Source organism: Equus asinus, chromosome 3 (genome assembly GCF_041296235.1).
Source record: "Equus asinus isolate D_3611 breed Donkey chromosome 3, EquAss-T2T_v2, whole genome shotgun sequence".
Taxonomy (NCBI): Eukaryota; Metazoa; Chordata; class Mammalia; order Perissodactyla; family Equidae; genus Equus; species Equus asinus.
In genome coordinates this window covers 102,346,987-102,364,797 of record NC_091792.1, presented here as the reverse complement: position 1 = coordinate 102,364,797, position 17,811 = coordinate 102,346,987, and the positions used below count along the sequence as shown (strand labels likewise).

General features: G+C 38.0%; 1 protein-coding gene across 4 annotated transcripts in view; it reads right to left on the bottom strand.

Annotated features, from left to right (window-relative positions):
• Positions 1 to 1,680: 1,680 nt before the first annotated feature.
• The window catches only part of SDAD1 (SDA1 domain containing 1), a 31,680-nt gene continuing 15,549 nt past the window's right edge, over positions 1,681 to 17,811 (bottom strand). For 2 of the 4 annotated variants that reach the window (XM_070505625.1, XM_070505627.1), the window contains exons 10-22: positions 16,989 to 17,058; positions 15,913 to 16,016; positions 13,859 to 13,916; positions 12,692 to 12,750; positions 12,001 to 12,077; positions 11,140 to 11,237; positions 10,961 to 11,037; positions 10,235 to 10,364; positions 8,682 to 8,776; positions 8,358 to 8,548; positions 8,167 to 8,251; positions 7,160 to 7,321; positions 1,681 to 5,688 (exon numbers count right to left, since the gene is read on the bottom strand). In XM_070505625.1, the coding sequence (XP_070361726.1) occupies positions 5,641 to 5,688; positions 7,160 to 7,321; positions 8,167 to 8,251; positions 8,358 to 8,548; positions 8,682 to 8,776; positions 10,235 to 10,364; positions 10,961 to 11,037; positions 11,140 to 11,237; positions 12,001 to 12,077; positions 12,692 to 12,750; positions 13,859 to 13,916; positions 15,913 to 16,016; positions 16,989 to 17,058 (1,254 nt within the window). In that variant the 3' untranslated portion in view covers positions 1,681 to 5,640. The remainder of the gene's footprint in view (positions 5,689 to 7,159; positions 7,322 to 8,166; positions 8,252 to 8,357; positions 8,549 to 8,681; positions 8,777 to 10,234; positions 10,365 to 10,960; positions 11,038 to 11,139; positions 11,238 to 12,000; positions 12,078 to 12,691; positions 12,751 to 13,858; positions 13,917 to 15,912; positions 16,017 to 16,988; positions 17,059 to 17,811) is intronic. The other 2 variants (XM_070505628.1, XM_070505626.1) reach the window with 1 other exon arrangement.

Sequence of the window (17,811 nt, the reverse complement as noted above, 5' to 3'; positions counted from 1 at the left end):
CAATTGGTTAAGGTGCTGCATAAGCTTCTTTGCATTCAAAATTAGACTCTTCTGAACCACCGTTTGATGTGGCATCATAGATGCCCATGTTTTTCCACACGTCACTCTGTGTGCCATTAAGAACCTTGGTGATGCAGCATTTCTTGAGTTCTCCACTCATAAAGGAGGCTTCCAAGGCGTCGGTAATGTTCTGTTTCTTCGTTTGGATGCTGATAACAGGGATGTATTGAGCTTAAGTACACTTAACAGTACTTGAACTTTTCTTTATGTATATATTACACATCAATAAAAAGTTGAAAAATTTAGAAAAATGTTCCACTATTTTTTTTCTGGAATTTTCTTACAAGCTACTGACACTCCTGCAAGTTTTGATACTCGTCCTTGCTTGGTCTTAGCAGACATCAACTTAAGATTTTTAGACTATGAATGTGAAGTCAATGACAATTATGTCAAGACTGTCATTTGGCTGCAAAAATTTTAAGACAAATCCAAATTTCATCAATTAAAAATGTGAAAAATGTCTTAAAATCATTTTATACTTTGCTTTTGAAAATAATAGCATAACATTTTTTCACATTACTACAGTGTTTATACCTTATCTTTGATAACTTTTTATCATATTGATTGTTTAATAGTTGAATATTCCATCTAGTAACTATATACCAAGTTGTTTATTCCCAAATTTTAGATATTTTCTTGCACCTATTTTTGCCACTATAAATTATGTTGCAATGAACATTTCCCTACAGATAGCTTGTAGCAGACATTGCCAGTTGCCTATTCAAAATCCATTTCCCTCTCTTCCATGCTAACAGAAGCCCAGTTCTGTTGGGGTGGTTATGGTCCATCTAAAGTGAGAGGTCAACAATCCTATTTTCTGCTTTCTTGGCTTCCCCTTTTGGTAGTGTGGTCATGTAACTCAGTTCTGGCTGACACCTAAGGGAAGGCTGTCACACGGATCCTGCGAAAGCTTTTTGCTTTCCTAGTAAATGGGATTGAAGTGGCAATGCCCCTTGTTGCCTTAAACACAGAAGAAATGTCTATAAAGGTAAGGTATTATCATTATCTCCATTTTACAGACGAGGAGACCGCAGCACAGAAATGTTGTGTAACTTGCATGTGGTCATACAGTTGTGTCAGAGTCAGCATTTGAATCCAGATCCTGGCTTCAGTCCACTAAGAATGACAAAGCAGAAAAGAAGCCCAAGATCTTTATGGCATCACTGAGCAGCTGAACTCAGGCCAGCAACTTGTCTTCCTCCAGACTTATGTGAGACTCCAGTTTGGTTAGACTATTTTTAGATGCACATTCTGTTAGTTGTAGCAGAACAGTCCCAAACAGACCTCTTGTCAGATTTTGGATCATTTTCTTTGACTAGACTCTCACAAGTGGGTTTGAGTCAAAGGTATGACTATTTTTTAGGCTCTTGGTACACACTACAAATTATTTTCCCTAAGAATTATACTAACAGCACTTTTGCTAACATTGGGTATTGCTGGCTAGAGTCAGAAGGTCTCAAAACTAAAGATGACTCCAGCACCTCATCAGCAACTAGTGGAAGAGAGTAATGAAGAAGGCAAGACTACAACTCCTCTGGAGAATTTTCAAATCAATCCTTGCCTTGGTTTAAGGTGCAATTTAAAACAAAATTCACAACAGAGTCTTAAGTCTAAAGCTACCTTTATTCCCCAGCCTCAAATAGTTATTCTGTCTCTTATACAACGACATAAGTAAAAACACGTACACTCTAAAAGATTCAGAAAGTAAAGTAAAAAGAAAAAAAAACTCACACATGAACCCAACTCCAAAGAACCACATTTAATATTTGGTATATTTCCTCTCAGGCTTTTATTATTCCCCATTTTCTTATATGTATAATTGGATCCTACTATAAACACTTTTGTATTTTGTTCTTCTCATTTATAATAAGCATTTCCTATTGTAAACATTTTAACAGCTGCATAATATTCCATCATGTGAATAAATCATAGTTTAACCATTTCCATACTGAGATCAGATTGACAAAACAACGAAAGCAGAATTTACAGAAGGAAATAAGATTACCACATTAGGAGTGCCCTCTACAAATACATGGTATTTAAATAGTACAGAATTAGCTGTGCTCTCTGTTTTTGCTTGCATTTTTAAACAAGTACAGATCAAAGACTGTACTAGGAAAGAAAAGAGAAAAAAGAGAAAATTTTCCACATCAGTGTCTTACTTTCCTATTCATATTCAAGATCTTTTAAAAATCTCATATGATACATTCCAAAGCAACAGTTAATTTTTAGTTTTGTTTTTATACAATGAAAGGATGTCACTTGCTACAACTGTTTTATCACTTGGTAGAATGCAGTTTAAAAATGTGTATCTAAAATAGTTTGAAGAACAGAATATTCTGATTCCTTAAACATTCTGGTTAATACAGAGTTGCCATGCAACACTCTATATAGATCATAAGTTTTCAAAGAATTAGAATATGAAGTAATGAAAACAAAATTTATATCAACCCTAACATTAAAAAAATTATGCCAACTTTTAAACCCTAACTTTCTTTTATGATTCAGATATATTTCCTACTGCTGCCCTATTCATCGTAAGCATCAGTTTGTTGGCAAAGAGACATTTCACCCTCCTGCCAGCTGAACTGCCCCTTCTTCAGGGTGCCCCGAGCCCTATGCTGTGCCTTTTTTGATAGCTCTATAAGTGGCCTTGTATATTATAGTCATTTTGTAAGTCTATTCCCTTCATTGGATTTAAAAGTTTCTATACGGCACGAACATTGTGTTTGCAACCCACACAGCACCCAGCAGAGTGCTTTGCACACAGTGAGCATTCAATATACATTTTCGTATTTCAAACTAGTTCCCCCCAAAATGGATGGGAGGTAAAACAAATATTTGTAGCAACTGTAACTGTTATTTCAAGTAAATTAAGCAAAAGATAAAATAAAAACTGATATCTAATCTTTGATTTACTGAATGCTTGCTTCATAGCAAATACCACGCTTAGTGCCTATAAACACTAGCTCTCAAAATTCTCAAAACAATCAGTGAGGTAGGTGGTATTATATTTTCAGAGAGAAAATGGACAGAGATTAAATTATGTATACAAACATTTGCTGAGCATCCACACACCAGGCATTGAACAAGCACTGGGGATACAGCAGAGAACACACTCTGCCTTTTATGGAGCTTATTTTCTAGTGGAACTTGCTAAGATCACATACAGTCACACGTTGCTTAACAATGGGGATACATTCTGAGAAATGTGTCGTTAGGCAATTTTGTCATCGTGCAAACATTAGAGTGCACTCACACAAATCTAGATGGTATAGCCTACTACACACCTAGGCTATATGGTACTAATCTTAGGGGATCACTAAGATCATACATGCAGCCTGTCACTGACCAAAATGTCATAATGTGGTGCATGACTGTACATAATATATCAGCATTGTAGATTAACATATCATTTTATATATATTATGATCTTGGACAATATGAGTTCTTCCCTGAAATGGATTCATTCTCAATGTTGACAAAAATTTGAAACTGAAAAGCTAAAGCTTAGACTCTGATGACTTCTTAAAAGGTAAAAGTTACCCTGAAAGGTCATTCTGCGTTTACTGGCAGCATCCGACCTTGTGAGGATCTGATCTTCAAATTTATAGTAAAACAGGAAATGTTCTCAAGAGAAGATTTATGAAATAATAAAAGGGGGCCGGCCCTGTGGCCGAGTGGTTAAGTTCGCGTGCTCGGCTGCTGTGGCCCAGGATTTCACTGGTTCGGATCCTGGGCGCAGACATGGCACCGCTTGTCAGGCCATGTTGAGGCGGCATCCCACGTGCCACAAGTAGAAGGACCAGCAACTAAGATATACAACTATGTACAGGGGAGATTTGGGGAGATAAAGCAGAAAAAAAAAAAGATTGGCAACAGTTGTTAGCTTAGCTCAGGTGCCAGTCTTTAAAAAAAATAAAAATAATAAAAGGAATCAGAGATAAGATACCATGGGATTAAAGAAACAAAAGAGAGTTAAGACTGCACCTTTTTAAGCCAGATATTTTCTATCTTGCATATAAACCTCAGTTAAGAGCAGGGTGAAGCCACAGTAGAAGAACAGGAGTCAGAACACAGAATGGACTTTGGCCTCTCGGCAGCTAAGTGGGTTGGCAAAGTCCAGGGGAAGGCTGAAACATCCAGGCACCATCACAATATACTCAGCAAAACTGTGGACCATAGCTGCTATGCCATTTTGAATTTTACTTACTTCTCTCTGGAGCTAGACACATAAGGAGATATCCAGCTGAAAAATGCAGAAAGAAAAAAGCAGTTTTGGGTCTGAAATATTCAAATGCACATCGGACACTTCCTGTGAAACACTGAAGTTCCTGGGGTTGACTCTGAGAGCTCCCCTCACTAGAACAGTGCAATTTAATCATTAAACCTTAAGGTTTTCACAACTAATCCTCACTGACTGGGGGCATCTTAAAGAAAGTCATGAAGTTTCATTCAATAAAAACTAAAATTGAACTCGGAAAGTGAACAGAATACTGGAAAGGGAACAAGAAAAGTGGTTTTAGAAGCTGTTTTCTAATTCTGAGTGAAAAGAAAACTGCTTTTACTCTAATTTAAGTAAGATAGAACAATTTTCTCATCTACCACAATGTTATCTAAGAAATCTGAGGCAAAAGCACGGAACTATTTCCAAATGCAATAACTTGCAAACAGAGAGACAGACCATGGCTCTCGTGTCCCCTGAAATCTATTCAAGCATGCCTAGGGAAGGGAGACCAACATGCACCATTCAACACACAAGAATACCTATTTGACATCAGAAACCCTTTATTGAGACCAGGCAAAGAGTGGGCTGAAAATATTTCAGGGAGAAGGAAGGCTGAGGAAACCAATCTGATTTCTTTTTCCTCTGAGTGGGCAGCACAAATGATGGACCAAAGACACTCCAAGATTACTCTTTACACTAAGGCAATTTAAAAAGTGAGGTCTTAACCAAAAAGCCTGTACTTGCATTCAAAAAAATATTCAAATCTTTTGGATGGACTAAAAGACCTAAACTGTCTACCCAAAATCTGTACAGCAGGGACCTGTTTTCAGCAGGTAAGCCTATTTACAAGTAAGAACCTCTTACTCTTGTAACATTGTCCTATTTCATTTTTAGAGAATTGTAACTCCCATTCTCTGCAGAGTTAGTCTGTAAGGCCTCAGAGACCCCATAGAAATATGAACCTATTTCTATTGGAGAACTATTTACAGTGCACTATAAATACACATAGACATACTCGCTCCCCTATCCCTCAAATAGGCTGTGAACACCTTGAGTGGGGGTTATGGCTCATTCATTTTGGTATCTACAGTGACAATTAGTAGGCACTCCACAATTATTTTTTGCATAAATGCTAAATGCAAATGATTTTACAATACCACTACTGTTTACATTTCAAATGTTCCCACCACTACCCCAAATAAAAAACATCAAATTGCTACCAAGTCCATAGTATTTTTCACAAAATAGTGCTTCAGGAGTTTTTAATGTTAACAAACATTCTTGATTTGCTAATTTTCAAAATAATGACACAAATTTGGCTTTCTCTTTGGAATGGAAAACTTGTTTGGAGGTTACTTCATTCTTTTTCTCTTTTTTAAAAGTGCATCTCGTAGTGCCAGCTGGAAGATAAGAAAAAAGTATTTAAACGTGGTAACTCTTGGGTACCCCATCACAGTAATTTGGTTATATGGAAGTATACCAAGATGGAATCACTAAGTCAATACATCATCCTGAAAAACTACAAATAGTGAAATACTCTATAACAGATCGAATCAGTATCCAGGTTGGGGCCTCCTCACTGCTAGGAAAACAGGCAAAGCTCTTGACCGCTGTTCCCACATCGTGGGACAAAAGCTCAAAACAGGAACAGATAGAGAATGCAGAGACTGGAGCAACATGTGTCTCCAGGGATGGTACTTCTCTGATGTACGCAGCTCTTAATATTTTAGAGTTCATCTAAAATTCTTAACAGTCTCATCCAAATTAAAGCCAACAGGAAAACAGATTTTTCTTCACAATCACCTTTTCCAAGATTACATATATTCCACCAAATATGGCATATGTGGACCATTTAAAAATTTGTAAATGGCATCCAGCGTTTGTGCAGATTTAAGATAACGCTATATAATATACAATTTGGAAAACAGAAAAATGTCCCCTTAGTTGCAGATTTTCAAGTGGGTTTGTTTAATGCAGTAAATGAACTAAGAAAACTTTACAACAAGTAAATGCTAACACTTATCCTTTATCATGGCTCAAATATGAAGAAATTAACTCAGAAATCAAAACGCTGACAATTGTGGCTTAAGGCAAAAATAGTTATTCTAGTTAATAAGGACTAATTTGAAACTTGTTTAATTCAAAGTGAACCCATGAAAGCCTTTAAAAAAAAAAAGTTTTACGGTGCTCAAAATAAACAGTAATACCAAAAGATTATAAAGAATAAACTCAAATTTAAAAAAAAGATAACCAAGGTCAATGTACACATCTTAAGTGTGTGATGGATACTATTCCAATAATTCCCAAGCACCACTCTTTGATTCCTAGAAACTCTGAAAGATCTCTAGCTTTTGAATTTTCACAAGATACGTGTTAATTTTTTTGCTTTGTTAAAGCATTTTTTGGGGTGGAAGTTGCCTGGCCCTACATCTAAATGTTCACACTTTCTGGATATTATGACTTTAAGTTATTGACTCCTTGCCTTTAGCTTATATCTCAGTCTTGGTACGTCTTTGCAGAGGCAGAACAGCTGGGATACTTAAGGTAGAAAAAAATTAACAAATTCATTTTAACCTAATTTGCATGGCTAAGGAGATATTTCTCAGATTCATCTGTGTCTGATTTTCTCACGTAAAATCAGTTTAATCACAGTACCTGCTCATGTTGTCGTATATTGATTAAATGAGTTACATGCCCTGACCACTTTCCACCTCTCCAATCTCTCTCATAATGCTCCCCATTAATCCTAAAACACACCTAATACAAGGTCTTTAGAAGGCACACCTCCATCTCAAATGTAAACAACTCTTAGAATGGTAACACTATTCTAGCCAGCCAAGCTTCAGCCAAGTTCAGCCAAGTTGAACTCACCTGCTTTTCTCGGAAGGAACGCTTATTTTTCGACCGGACATTATGGCTATACCGCATCATCATAAAATTCTTCTGTTTTTTCTTCTCTTTATTTGTGGAACTTGAAAATGGATTCATTTTGGTTTTCTTCCTCACAAATTCTTTTCGGTCTGTCTTTCCAGCCTATCACACAAATAGATTGGTATTTCTTCTTAAACAATGTACTTTAGGAGTTATCTACTCAACACACATCTCCTCTGTGCCAGGTGCTCCACTGGATGCAAAGGACACAAAGATGGATGGAACATAGTCCTTGCTCCCTAGCAACTCAGTCCAGCGAAGAAATAACCATGATGTATTGTAATGGGACAAGGGGAGTTCAGTGGAAGAAAAGGTCGTAATTCAGGCTGATGAGATCAGAGGAGGTTCCCAGAAAGGGGGAGTCATGAGCTGTTTTTTGTAGGATGAAAGCAGGGAAAAGGAGGGGAGGGGTAGAGCGTTTCAGGAAGTAGGGACAGTATATGCAAAGGTGTGGAGGAGAAAGAACATGGGTTTTTAAACTTATCTAAACAGGTTTCAGTACAAATGGAATGCAGAGTGATGTTAAGCCAGTATGGGATGGTGCTTAAAACAAGTAAAGGAACAGAAAATGAAGTAGGAAATGTAGGCAGTTGGAAATGTGCAATCACAAACAGCCACAGCACTTGGCAGAGGCTTTCATCAACGACTGTAAGCATTTCTCTGCTTTCCTGATAGCTCTGATAAAGGTACTGAGCTTCCCTGAGACAGAACATGTACTAGTGCTATTCTCTACATCTTGTGTTGGATGGTGGTTACATGGCTATCTAGTTGTTAAAACTCATCTAACTGAACACCTAATATCTGTGCATGTTATTCTATGTTAATTATACCTTTATTTAAAACACCAAAATAAAATACTGCCGTTCTGTGGCTATCCAAGTTCTGGGTCCTATTTCATTTTGTTCACTTTCTCGTTAAAGAACTAGGGAACCATGTGCCTCACTCACCATTGCAGTTGCTAGTCTTGTCTCCTTGTCAGACTTTGGCTTTTTATGAAGGCGTTCAATGTCCCGAAGAGAAAGTAATTCGCCCCTGAAGTGAAGGAAAAAATATAGTATGAAACAAGGGTGGAACTCCTTCCCTACTACTTTCATTACCATGGCAGCTGACTGAAGACCTGATGGATGTGCCATTTTACCTGGGCTCCTCATCACTGTCTATTTCAATGTATTTCCTCTTTTGGGCTTTCCCAGGGGCAGCATCGAGTTCTTTCCTCATCTGGGCCATGCGGATTTTCTGGAAGTCTTCCTGAGTTAAAACTCGGCTAGTGCTGATGGCTGCAGCTTTGGCTTTCCGCTCCTCCATGGGCATGCTGTTCAGCTTCCTGGACTTGAAAGCACACAACAAAGGCTTAAATGGCTATGAGCTCAAGTGAGAGCTTAGTCCCCCAACAAGAGCCAGCAGAAATGAAGTCTTAATAAAAATCAGTCATGCACATGTAAAAGGAAATTTTAAGACTTACAATTTCTTGCTGTTCTTCATCGGAAGAGTGGTGCACATCAACCCACTCACCATCAGCATCTGACTCTTCACTGAGACTGGTACTTTCCCACCCTTCTGAGTGAAAAAGAGCACACCATTTGTACTACCACTTTATGTTGAGTACTCATAGTAAGTTGAGGTAAATTAAGCAAAACGGAAGTTAGGTAATGAACCTCAAACAGATGCTCTACCAAGTAAGAATTGAGCAATAGTTACTGATGAGTAAGCCATATCACTTTAATTAATTTAAGGAATGGGGAATAAACACTGACCTAGTATCTAGCATGAGTCAAAACTTCACAATCACTTCCTCTAACCTTCACAACTTGACAGAAGAGGAACAGACTCTCAAAGCTAAGTAAACTGCCCCAAGCCACACTGCTAGAAATGCAGCTTACAATGAAATCATGAAAATCATGTCTGATTCTAGAGCCCATGTTCTTTCCACCAAACCAATTGTATCCATCAAAACTGCACTTCTACATTTATCTTGGCCACACAGCAAATATCTAACTAAGTATATTTATACATGTTTGAGAAACTGGCTAGAAACAAGTCATTTGGAGAACTGAGGTAGAAGATTCCGGATGTGAAAGAACCTTGTAGATACCTCAAAAAAGAGGTATTAGAGTTCCTAATGGAGCCACCGCAGTAAGCTTTCAAAATCAGATATGTGCAATCTCTCAGTGGTTACCCATATTCTATCTGACAGTGCCCCAGCTCTTTCTTATGGTATACACACAACCACCCGTGATAAGGTCCCAAGCCTACCTCTAGTCTCCTATCTTGCTATGCCTCACCCTGTATCCTACATTCAAATAGTTTCCTAAATCCTTCAGGACTCACAGTTTGCCTGGAAAGTCTCAACTTTTCTACCATTCCTCACTCATCATTCAAGACATAGCTCATTGCTCACCATCTCCTTGAAGCCTCTTTTGAACCTCTGAGGTGGACCTGACCTCTCCCCTGCCCTTATGCCCTACTCCAATCATAAAGCCTGTTAATGCTTTATTGGATGTTTATGAAAGGCCAGGGCAGGAACGATATCATTCATCTTTACTTTTACAGTGGTCAGCTCATAACTAATGCTTAAAAAACCTTTGTTGAAATAATGAATGAACAAATAGGAAGAGACAGGACCCTAGCAACCAATGCAATAAACACTAACCCTGGAAATCAACAAGCATTCTCCTTCAACAGGAGAATCTGGAGGACTGCTAAGGACTAATCCTCATCATTTTTTTCTAGGCAACAAACAAAAAATCATTATCTTTCCCAAGTGCCAACCAGGAAGCTTTGATAAGGGGCAGCCACTTTGAAGGACATGAAAAGGCATCTCCTACACTAGAATGTACGTTCCCCAAGAGCAGAAACCATGTCTATTTGACCCCCAATGCTTGTAACAATTCTTGGCAAGTAGTTATTGCTCAGTAAATATCTGCCGAATGAACGTTCAAACGGCATAAAGATTTCAAGGTCAATACAGATATAGAAGTGACTTTTGTCCTGAATAATGGTGAAATAAAAACGAACCTTCATCATTTTCAGCATTCTCTTCTTCTTTTTCAACTTCCAGAATTTCTGCTCCTGGAATGTAATCTTTAGCATCTAATTCTCCATATTCTTGCACTCTTGCTTCTATGGAGGCCTCTGTAGGTTTACCCTAAGGGAAAGAACACTGTTTTTAATAAGGTGCTTGGATTGCAAAACATTATTCATGTGAAGGATTCTCTAGCATTATAAATTTAGAAGGGAAAATCACAAAAAATGGAAGTAATCAAATGACAAAAATAGTTCACTTATGTCTTGGGTCAAAATATATCCTCTAGCCAGGACTCTGCCCACTATTTTCGTGCTTTCTTCTGATCCAGATCAAGAAACTGGCAGTTATCACAGAGTAACTGCTGACTCTTAAGTCTCAAGATCACCATCTGTTACACACATGCAGCTTCCCTCCTAACTTGAAAGAGGTGGAATCTGGCTGGGGAACAGCCTGTTAAATACTGGCATCAGCTAAAGACTTGAAACAGCCTATTAGGTCTATAACACTCACACATCACCAAAGAGCATGAATCAACTACAAAATATTTAAGGCAACGGTATTCAATCAATTGTATTCTGAGCTTAAAGAATAAAACTATATGTATCACAAATACTTATAATGGAAAGACCACAAATACTAAAACTCAAACTGTAGAAAATTACTCTCACCTTTCTTGAGACCATACCTTTAGATCAACACATGTATGCTTTACCTACCCGGAATTTCTTCTGCAACATATGAGGATTCAGTGTTCGGAAGAGTTGAATCAAAGTTCTAGCAGACATCATCACATCTGTAAAATAGTATCTTTAATTAGAAACTTCAGGGCAAAGAATCTATTGAGGTAAAAATGAATCACTCTATACTCTTCAATCTACCAAGAATAAAAATTTACTTTTATCTTTGTGGGATTTATACTGAGCCAGGTCTTGGAGAAGTTCTTCAGTCATGGCTAGAGGACATCGAGCTGTTATCTCTTTTATAGCATTGATTCTAGAAAAGGAAAAACAAATGAAAAAACCAAAAGAGCAATTTCATGTGGTTCAACCCAAGAAGGTTCCCTAAAAAGACTAAATCAAAAGGAATATAGGTTGGGTTTATAGGGTTTGGGTCTCTAAAACTGTAGCATGGTGGAGAATGTGAGGGTGGGCAGCCTTAGAGGGCTTGTATTCTAGACAGTTTATAGCTATTTATTCTATTAGTGGAAAAAGAAACAGTGTCTTCTCTGTAAAGTAAATCATGGCAGCATTTATTTGCCAACTCTAAGGGGAAAAAAGTACTAGGTCAAGTAAGAAAAGTTGAATGTCTTTAGGGCTGTTACCCCAGTTGCTCAGCAAAGTAGGACAGATTAGACGATCCTTAAACCATTGCTCACACTTATTTTTGAATTAATCAAAACGGCCACTGGAATTAAAGAGTTATTCAATAATAAATCACTTGTTCCAGGGGAAGATATGAGTTCAGGTTAAGAGAGAGGAGAAAAACAATTAGATTGCCAAATAATAATTCATTTGAAAGAGTAAAGCTAATAAAAAAAACAAAGTGTTCATTAAAAGAACAAATATCTTTTCCTTAGCTCCCTCTTCTAAATTCTGACCAATAAAATGAAAATAATAAGCCTTCTGAGAAGACTGAAGTATATTTAAACTGCTTCTCTAGAGGCCATATTGCCAGCTGAAATATTTTATCTTGGTAACATAAAGCAAACCTGGTACATTAAAAATATATCCACTGCCTCTAGCCACATTTTACATACCCTACTGTCATGACTTCCCCAGAGTTCTTGTCGGTAACAAAATTGTTGGCCACGGTCATAAGCAATGACTGAATGATCTGAATGGAAATAAAAGAAAAGAGATGAGTGCTGGTAAAACGTCTGCACCTACTCAAACACTTGAGGATGAAGGGACAACAGATTATGCACAATGGAAAAACAGCCCTCCACTTTTGGTGGAATCAATTTGGAAGCAATCACGACTGAGGAGGACAGACATGAACATACTCCACTATGAGTTTCAGTCTTCTTGACTTTTCTCAGATTAAATTTTCCTCTCCTTTATTTTTCAATATGGATTAAAAAAACTGCTTTGACTCAGGATAATCCAGCGCTATTTTAATCAAAGAAAATAATTATCAGCTTTGAAAAATAATCACTATAAATTTACTGATATTCTTGACATCCCCATCATAAAATCTGGCAATTAAACAAAATCAACAACTTATCCAAAATGAACTTTACTTTCTAGCGTAAATTTTCTTTCGTTTCTATAACTGAACTTCTGTGTCTATCTCCTTAAGAGTTAGTGCCTCTTCCACTCACTTTATTTAAAAAAAAAAAAAGGAAAGGAGGGACAGACAGTAATCTCTGTGGGAGATTACTGGCACTTAACACTGGCACTTTTATGCATGCATCAGATCCAGACACAGGTAGCTTTGAGAGTTCTCACCTCTGGAGGTACTAAGTGATGAGATGCTTGTGCAGCAAAAAGAAGGATCTTTGTTACTTCTAAAAATGTAAGAGATCAGAAAGGTCATAGTCAGTTTATCACTCTGCCCCTTAGGCCTACAGCAAACATGCAGGCACATGCTGGCCTTAATGCTATTGCTGCTTACTCCATCTGGACACCCAATTCCCACATATCTGCATGGCTCACCCCCTCGCTTCCTTCAGGTCCTCATTCAACTGCTGACTTGTCAAAATGTCTTTCCTGGCCACATAATCTAAAACAGAACCCACCCCAGGACTCCCTATTGTCCTTACTCTGCGTCCTTTTTCTTCAAAATCTTTATCTTTACTTGGACGTATTACACACAGCACTGTCTAGGTCTCCCTCTAGAATGTAAGCACTTTGCTTTATGGTCACTGTAGAATTCTTGGGTGTGTAGCACAGTACGCAGCATAGTAATTACTGAATAAGTGAATAAATACAAACATACACATATACACACACATTCTCCCTTTTAAGGGGCAGTATATACAAAGAATGAGGTCTATGGCAAAAGGAAGAAGTGAGATAAATCCTTATTTGTCATTTATTTGCTGAATGACCTTGGTGTTTTTTCTCTCTTTCTACACCTCGCAGGACTGAAGTGAGGATTAGATGAGATGATATATGTAAAGCATTTACCACAGTACTTGGCTCATGTTAAGTGTTAATGAATGTTTGTTTCCTTCCTACAATGATTCAAGTTCAAAGGGAAAAACAACCGTCTCTTCTTCCTGCTTTTATGTTGTTTTTAACTGAGAATATACACATGGACAATGAAAGCACCAAGATAAAATCCTGATATCTATTACAAAGTTACAGTAAAAGATCGAACTTCTTTTAAGGAATTTGCCACAGGAGCATTTATGGTATTACAAAAAGACTTGCTTTGAGAAACCAATTTTTGTTTTTTGTTTTTCCCTAAGATAACTGTTTCTTAAAGTTGATGAGCAGAACAATTAATGCATGGCAAACTCTGGAAAGAAAACATAAGGGTATCCCTCCTCTTCTCTGATACAGAACACACTTCACTCCTAACTCTGTCTTTAATAACTCCAGAACAAAAGACTTTGGATGGTTATTCTAACCCCAAGGCCACCAAAGGAACACTGCAAGTAGGAGGCTTACCTCTTTGGTGCGGCTGCAGAAACCTTTGCACAAAGGGATAGAAATTGAAGAGAAAAAGCTGTGAAAAGAAGCATGCACTCACTTTAATATTTACGTAACTGAAGCTGTAGAGTTTCCTATTTCCATAATGCAATTATATCATCAAGCTCAACTAATCGGGAATCATTTTTCACTTTTGTTTTTTCTCAACAAGCATTCACATCCCAGGATGATTCAATGTGCCGTATTAACCAAGGAAGGCTACGCTGCTATCCTCAATATGTCAAGAAAGAAGAAAGTGTATGGAGAATAAACTAAGAGGAAAAAAGGCAACCAAAAGGTAACATTTTCTACTTTTAAAACTAGTGTGGCTGCAGAACTAATTTTTTAGTCTTCAACGATAAAGAGGATTACAGGAAGGAACAGCATTGATACTAAGGCTCCAAAGCAAGGGATAAAATAGTAATTCAAATCTGAATAGCACCTAGTATAATCTGATCACCAAAAAACGCACAGTTCTAGTCTTACTATTGGATACCAGTCCACCCACAATGGAGGGATCGCTCTGAGCTCCATATCTTACAGAGAAAATACTAACACGGGAGTCTACCTAGACCAAGGGGACAAGGGTCTAGTTATTAAGCAGTGATAATCTCTAACTGCAAGAGGAACTCTGGAGATGGGCTGGTCTTTTTTAAAGTTCATCATGTGAGAATAAATTAGTTTTTTCTATTTTAGCCACAAAGCAAACCCACGGCCAGAGAAGTAAGAAGTAACAGGGAAGCCTTGGGCTCAATATAAAGACGGATGTTCAAGTGTACTCAGTTGTGAAACTCCAGTATCACTCCCATCAGACCATGCTTAAACCACAAATCAATTTTGCTTTCCTATCAAGCCCAAATTCAGGTCTGACATGACATTACGGCACAAATGTAACAAGACTTGAGCTGATAATCCTGCTTTAGGACTGCAGCCCACAGAGAAAAAGAAATGTATTCACTAATATGTTGACAAGTTTTTCTTAGAGAAAGGGAACAAGTGGTTTCACTCATGCGTGTACTTTCATTTTTAACTTGATGTATGTCTATACTGTGTGATTTTCAATAAACAAGCCTGTTTCACTCTTCTTGTTTTATTTAAAAAAACTTTCTGAAAAAAGCAACACATTCAGTGATGTTCGGCACAGCATCAGTCACAAGAACAAAATGATAGGGAACAACCTCAATGGTCACTTCTTTATCGCCTAAATTTGTGGGAATCTCTCCTTTTCTACAATGGCAATTAGTCTAAGAGTATGTGTGAAGTTTCCATATGTATACAGAATATACATACATAAATACTACCAAGGAGCTCTTGCAATCTAAATAAATAAGCAGAGAATTCAGCTTTGCAAACAAGACAATCCCCTACTAGAGTGGTCTGGAAGTCAGGAAAGCTACGAAGGGATAAACAAACTGCAAAGTGTAGTAATAATCAACACAAATATATGAGTTATATTGGCTCAGAAAAAATGTGTATGTGGGACAAAGTTGAATAGATAGAAAGTAGAAAAACAGAACACAAAATAGTCTGTCCAGGGGCCGGCCCCGTGGCTGAATGGTTAACTTTGCATGCTCCACTTCAGCAGCCCAGGGTTTCGCTGGTTCAGATCCTGGGGACGGACATGGCACTGCTCATTAGGCCATGCTGAGGTGGCATTCCACATGCCACAACTAGAAGGACCCACAACTAGAATATACAACTATGTACTGAGGGGATTTGGGGAGAAAAAGCATTAAAAAAAAATAAAAGATTGGCAACAGTTGTTAGCTCAGGTGCCAATCTTTAAAAAAAAAAAAAAGTCTGTCCATAAACTGAATACATGTACAATATAACATCCATTCTCATTGATAAGAAAACAAAGTGATAAAAAGAGTTTTTTTCAGAATGAGAGATTTTATTCTTCTGTAAATTGTATGGGTTTAAATGGTTTTGGGGCATAAAGTTAAGCCACTGCTCTACCTTAGTAGCTTTCCTTTTACCAAGAATAATTCTACTTCTAACATTCACCAAGAGAAGCATAATGTAACTCAAACCTCATGAATTCCCACCAATCTGGAGATGAGGTTCATGAGCATCATCTTCACTTCAAATCTCTCTTTAGAGCTCTCCAGTTGCTTTAGTAGTTTTTCTGCAAAATCTAGAAAGGAGAATATCAGGGAAGTACACTGTGGATCCACGGTCTGTACGACATTATCTAATAGGTATAGAGAAAGGCAATAGTCAGATCACTGACTCTGGGACAGCTGTGCCTGCAATCACTCTGCTGAACCAGGATAAAAGCAGCAGCAGGACAGAAGGTGAAGACTCACACACGGGTGAATCTACTTCCAGTGGTGCCCAACTTATTAAGTCTTAAGGATTCCCAAGATGTTTTGGATCAGCATCTTAAGTGACTGATAGGTGCTCCACTTACTAGAGCCTTGCTCTCCAAGTGTGATCTGCAGACCACCAGCAGCTGGTCTACCTGGGAGCTTGGCAGAAATGCAGAATCTCAGGTCCCACCCCAGATCTACTGAATCAGAATCTGCACTTTAACAAGATCCTCAGGTCATCTGTATAAACATTAAAGTGTGAGAAACTGACAGAGAAGAGGAGTCAGCAAACAATGCTGTACATTAGAGATAGAGAACATTTAAAAGTCCCAATGCCCAGCTGCACCCCATACCAACGAATCAGTGTCTCTAGGGATAACACGGCCCAAGCATCAGCATAGTTTCATAAATTCCCTAGGGAAGCCCAATGTGCAATCTAGTTCAAGAACTAGTGTTCTAGAATAGGGTTCCCCAAACTTTTGGTTTCCACAGACCAATTTAAAAAGAACAAAAAAGGACCAACAAAAGATTGTCAATTTTCAGCGTCCACCACTATTGTGTTGTTAAAGACATGAATTGCAGAGTTGTTCTTCTACATTTGTCCTATTTTGTTGTGCACTGGGAATCACTGCTTTAGAACATAATTCTCCAGGCGACAACCAACTGGCAACAACTAAGTATTTACTGACTACTAATTAAGTGCCAGGGATCTGGTATACCCTAGTAACCCTAAAGGTAGAGAACTAAATAGGCAGAGAGAAAGCCAATAAGGACTTTGGAAGTCATAATTATAGTACCTTGGGGATCATGAATCAAGTGAATAGCTGAAAAATTAAACACCTCTGGTTTTTTCTTCTTCTTTTGTTTCTGAAAGAAAGGGAGAGGAAAAATGTTTACATCCTGAATTAGTGATGAGGCCCCTGGGATTAAATGTGCTAACGTGCTAAAAGCTGTTATCAAGTCTACCATACTACTTAAAAAAAAAAATTTCTGTTCCAAAAACCTTTCTTTAAACCAGAAGAACTAAAGGTGGGATCTGTCTTTTAAGATTAAACCTTGAGAATGCTCAGTGTCTTCAATAAGTGGCGTTAGGAAATCTAGACAGCCACATGAAAAAGAATGAAACTGGACCACTATCCTACACCATACAGAAAAATTAACTCGAGATGTATTAAAGACTTGAACACGAGACCTGAAACCATAAAAATCCCAGAAGAAAACATCGGCAGGGGCCAGCCCAGTGGCGCAGCAGTTAAGTGCGTAAGTTCCAATTCTCAGCGGCCCGGGGTTCGCCGGTTTGGATCCTGGCTGTAGACATGGCACCGGTTGGCAAGCCATGCTGTAGTAGGCATCCCACGTATAAAGTAGAGGAAGATGGGCATGGATATTAGCTCAGGGCCAGTCTTCCTCAGCAAAAAGAGGAGGATTGGCAGTAGTTAGCTCAGGGCTAATCTTTCTCAAAAACAAAACAAAACAAAACACATAGGCAGTAAGCTCCAAGCTTCTAGTTCAACTAGAAGAAATAAAAGTGATTTTTGCCTTTTAAGATTAAATCTTGGAAATGTTCCAATTTAAGGCTTAAAAGAATTTGGAAACATAAACATTAAAAAACACACAAGG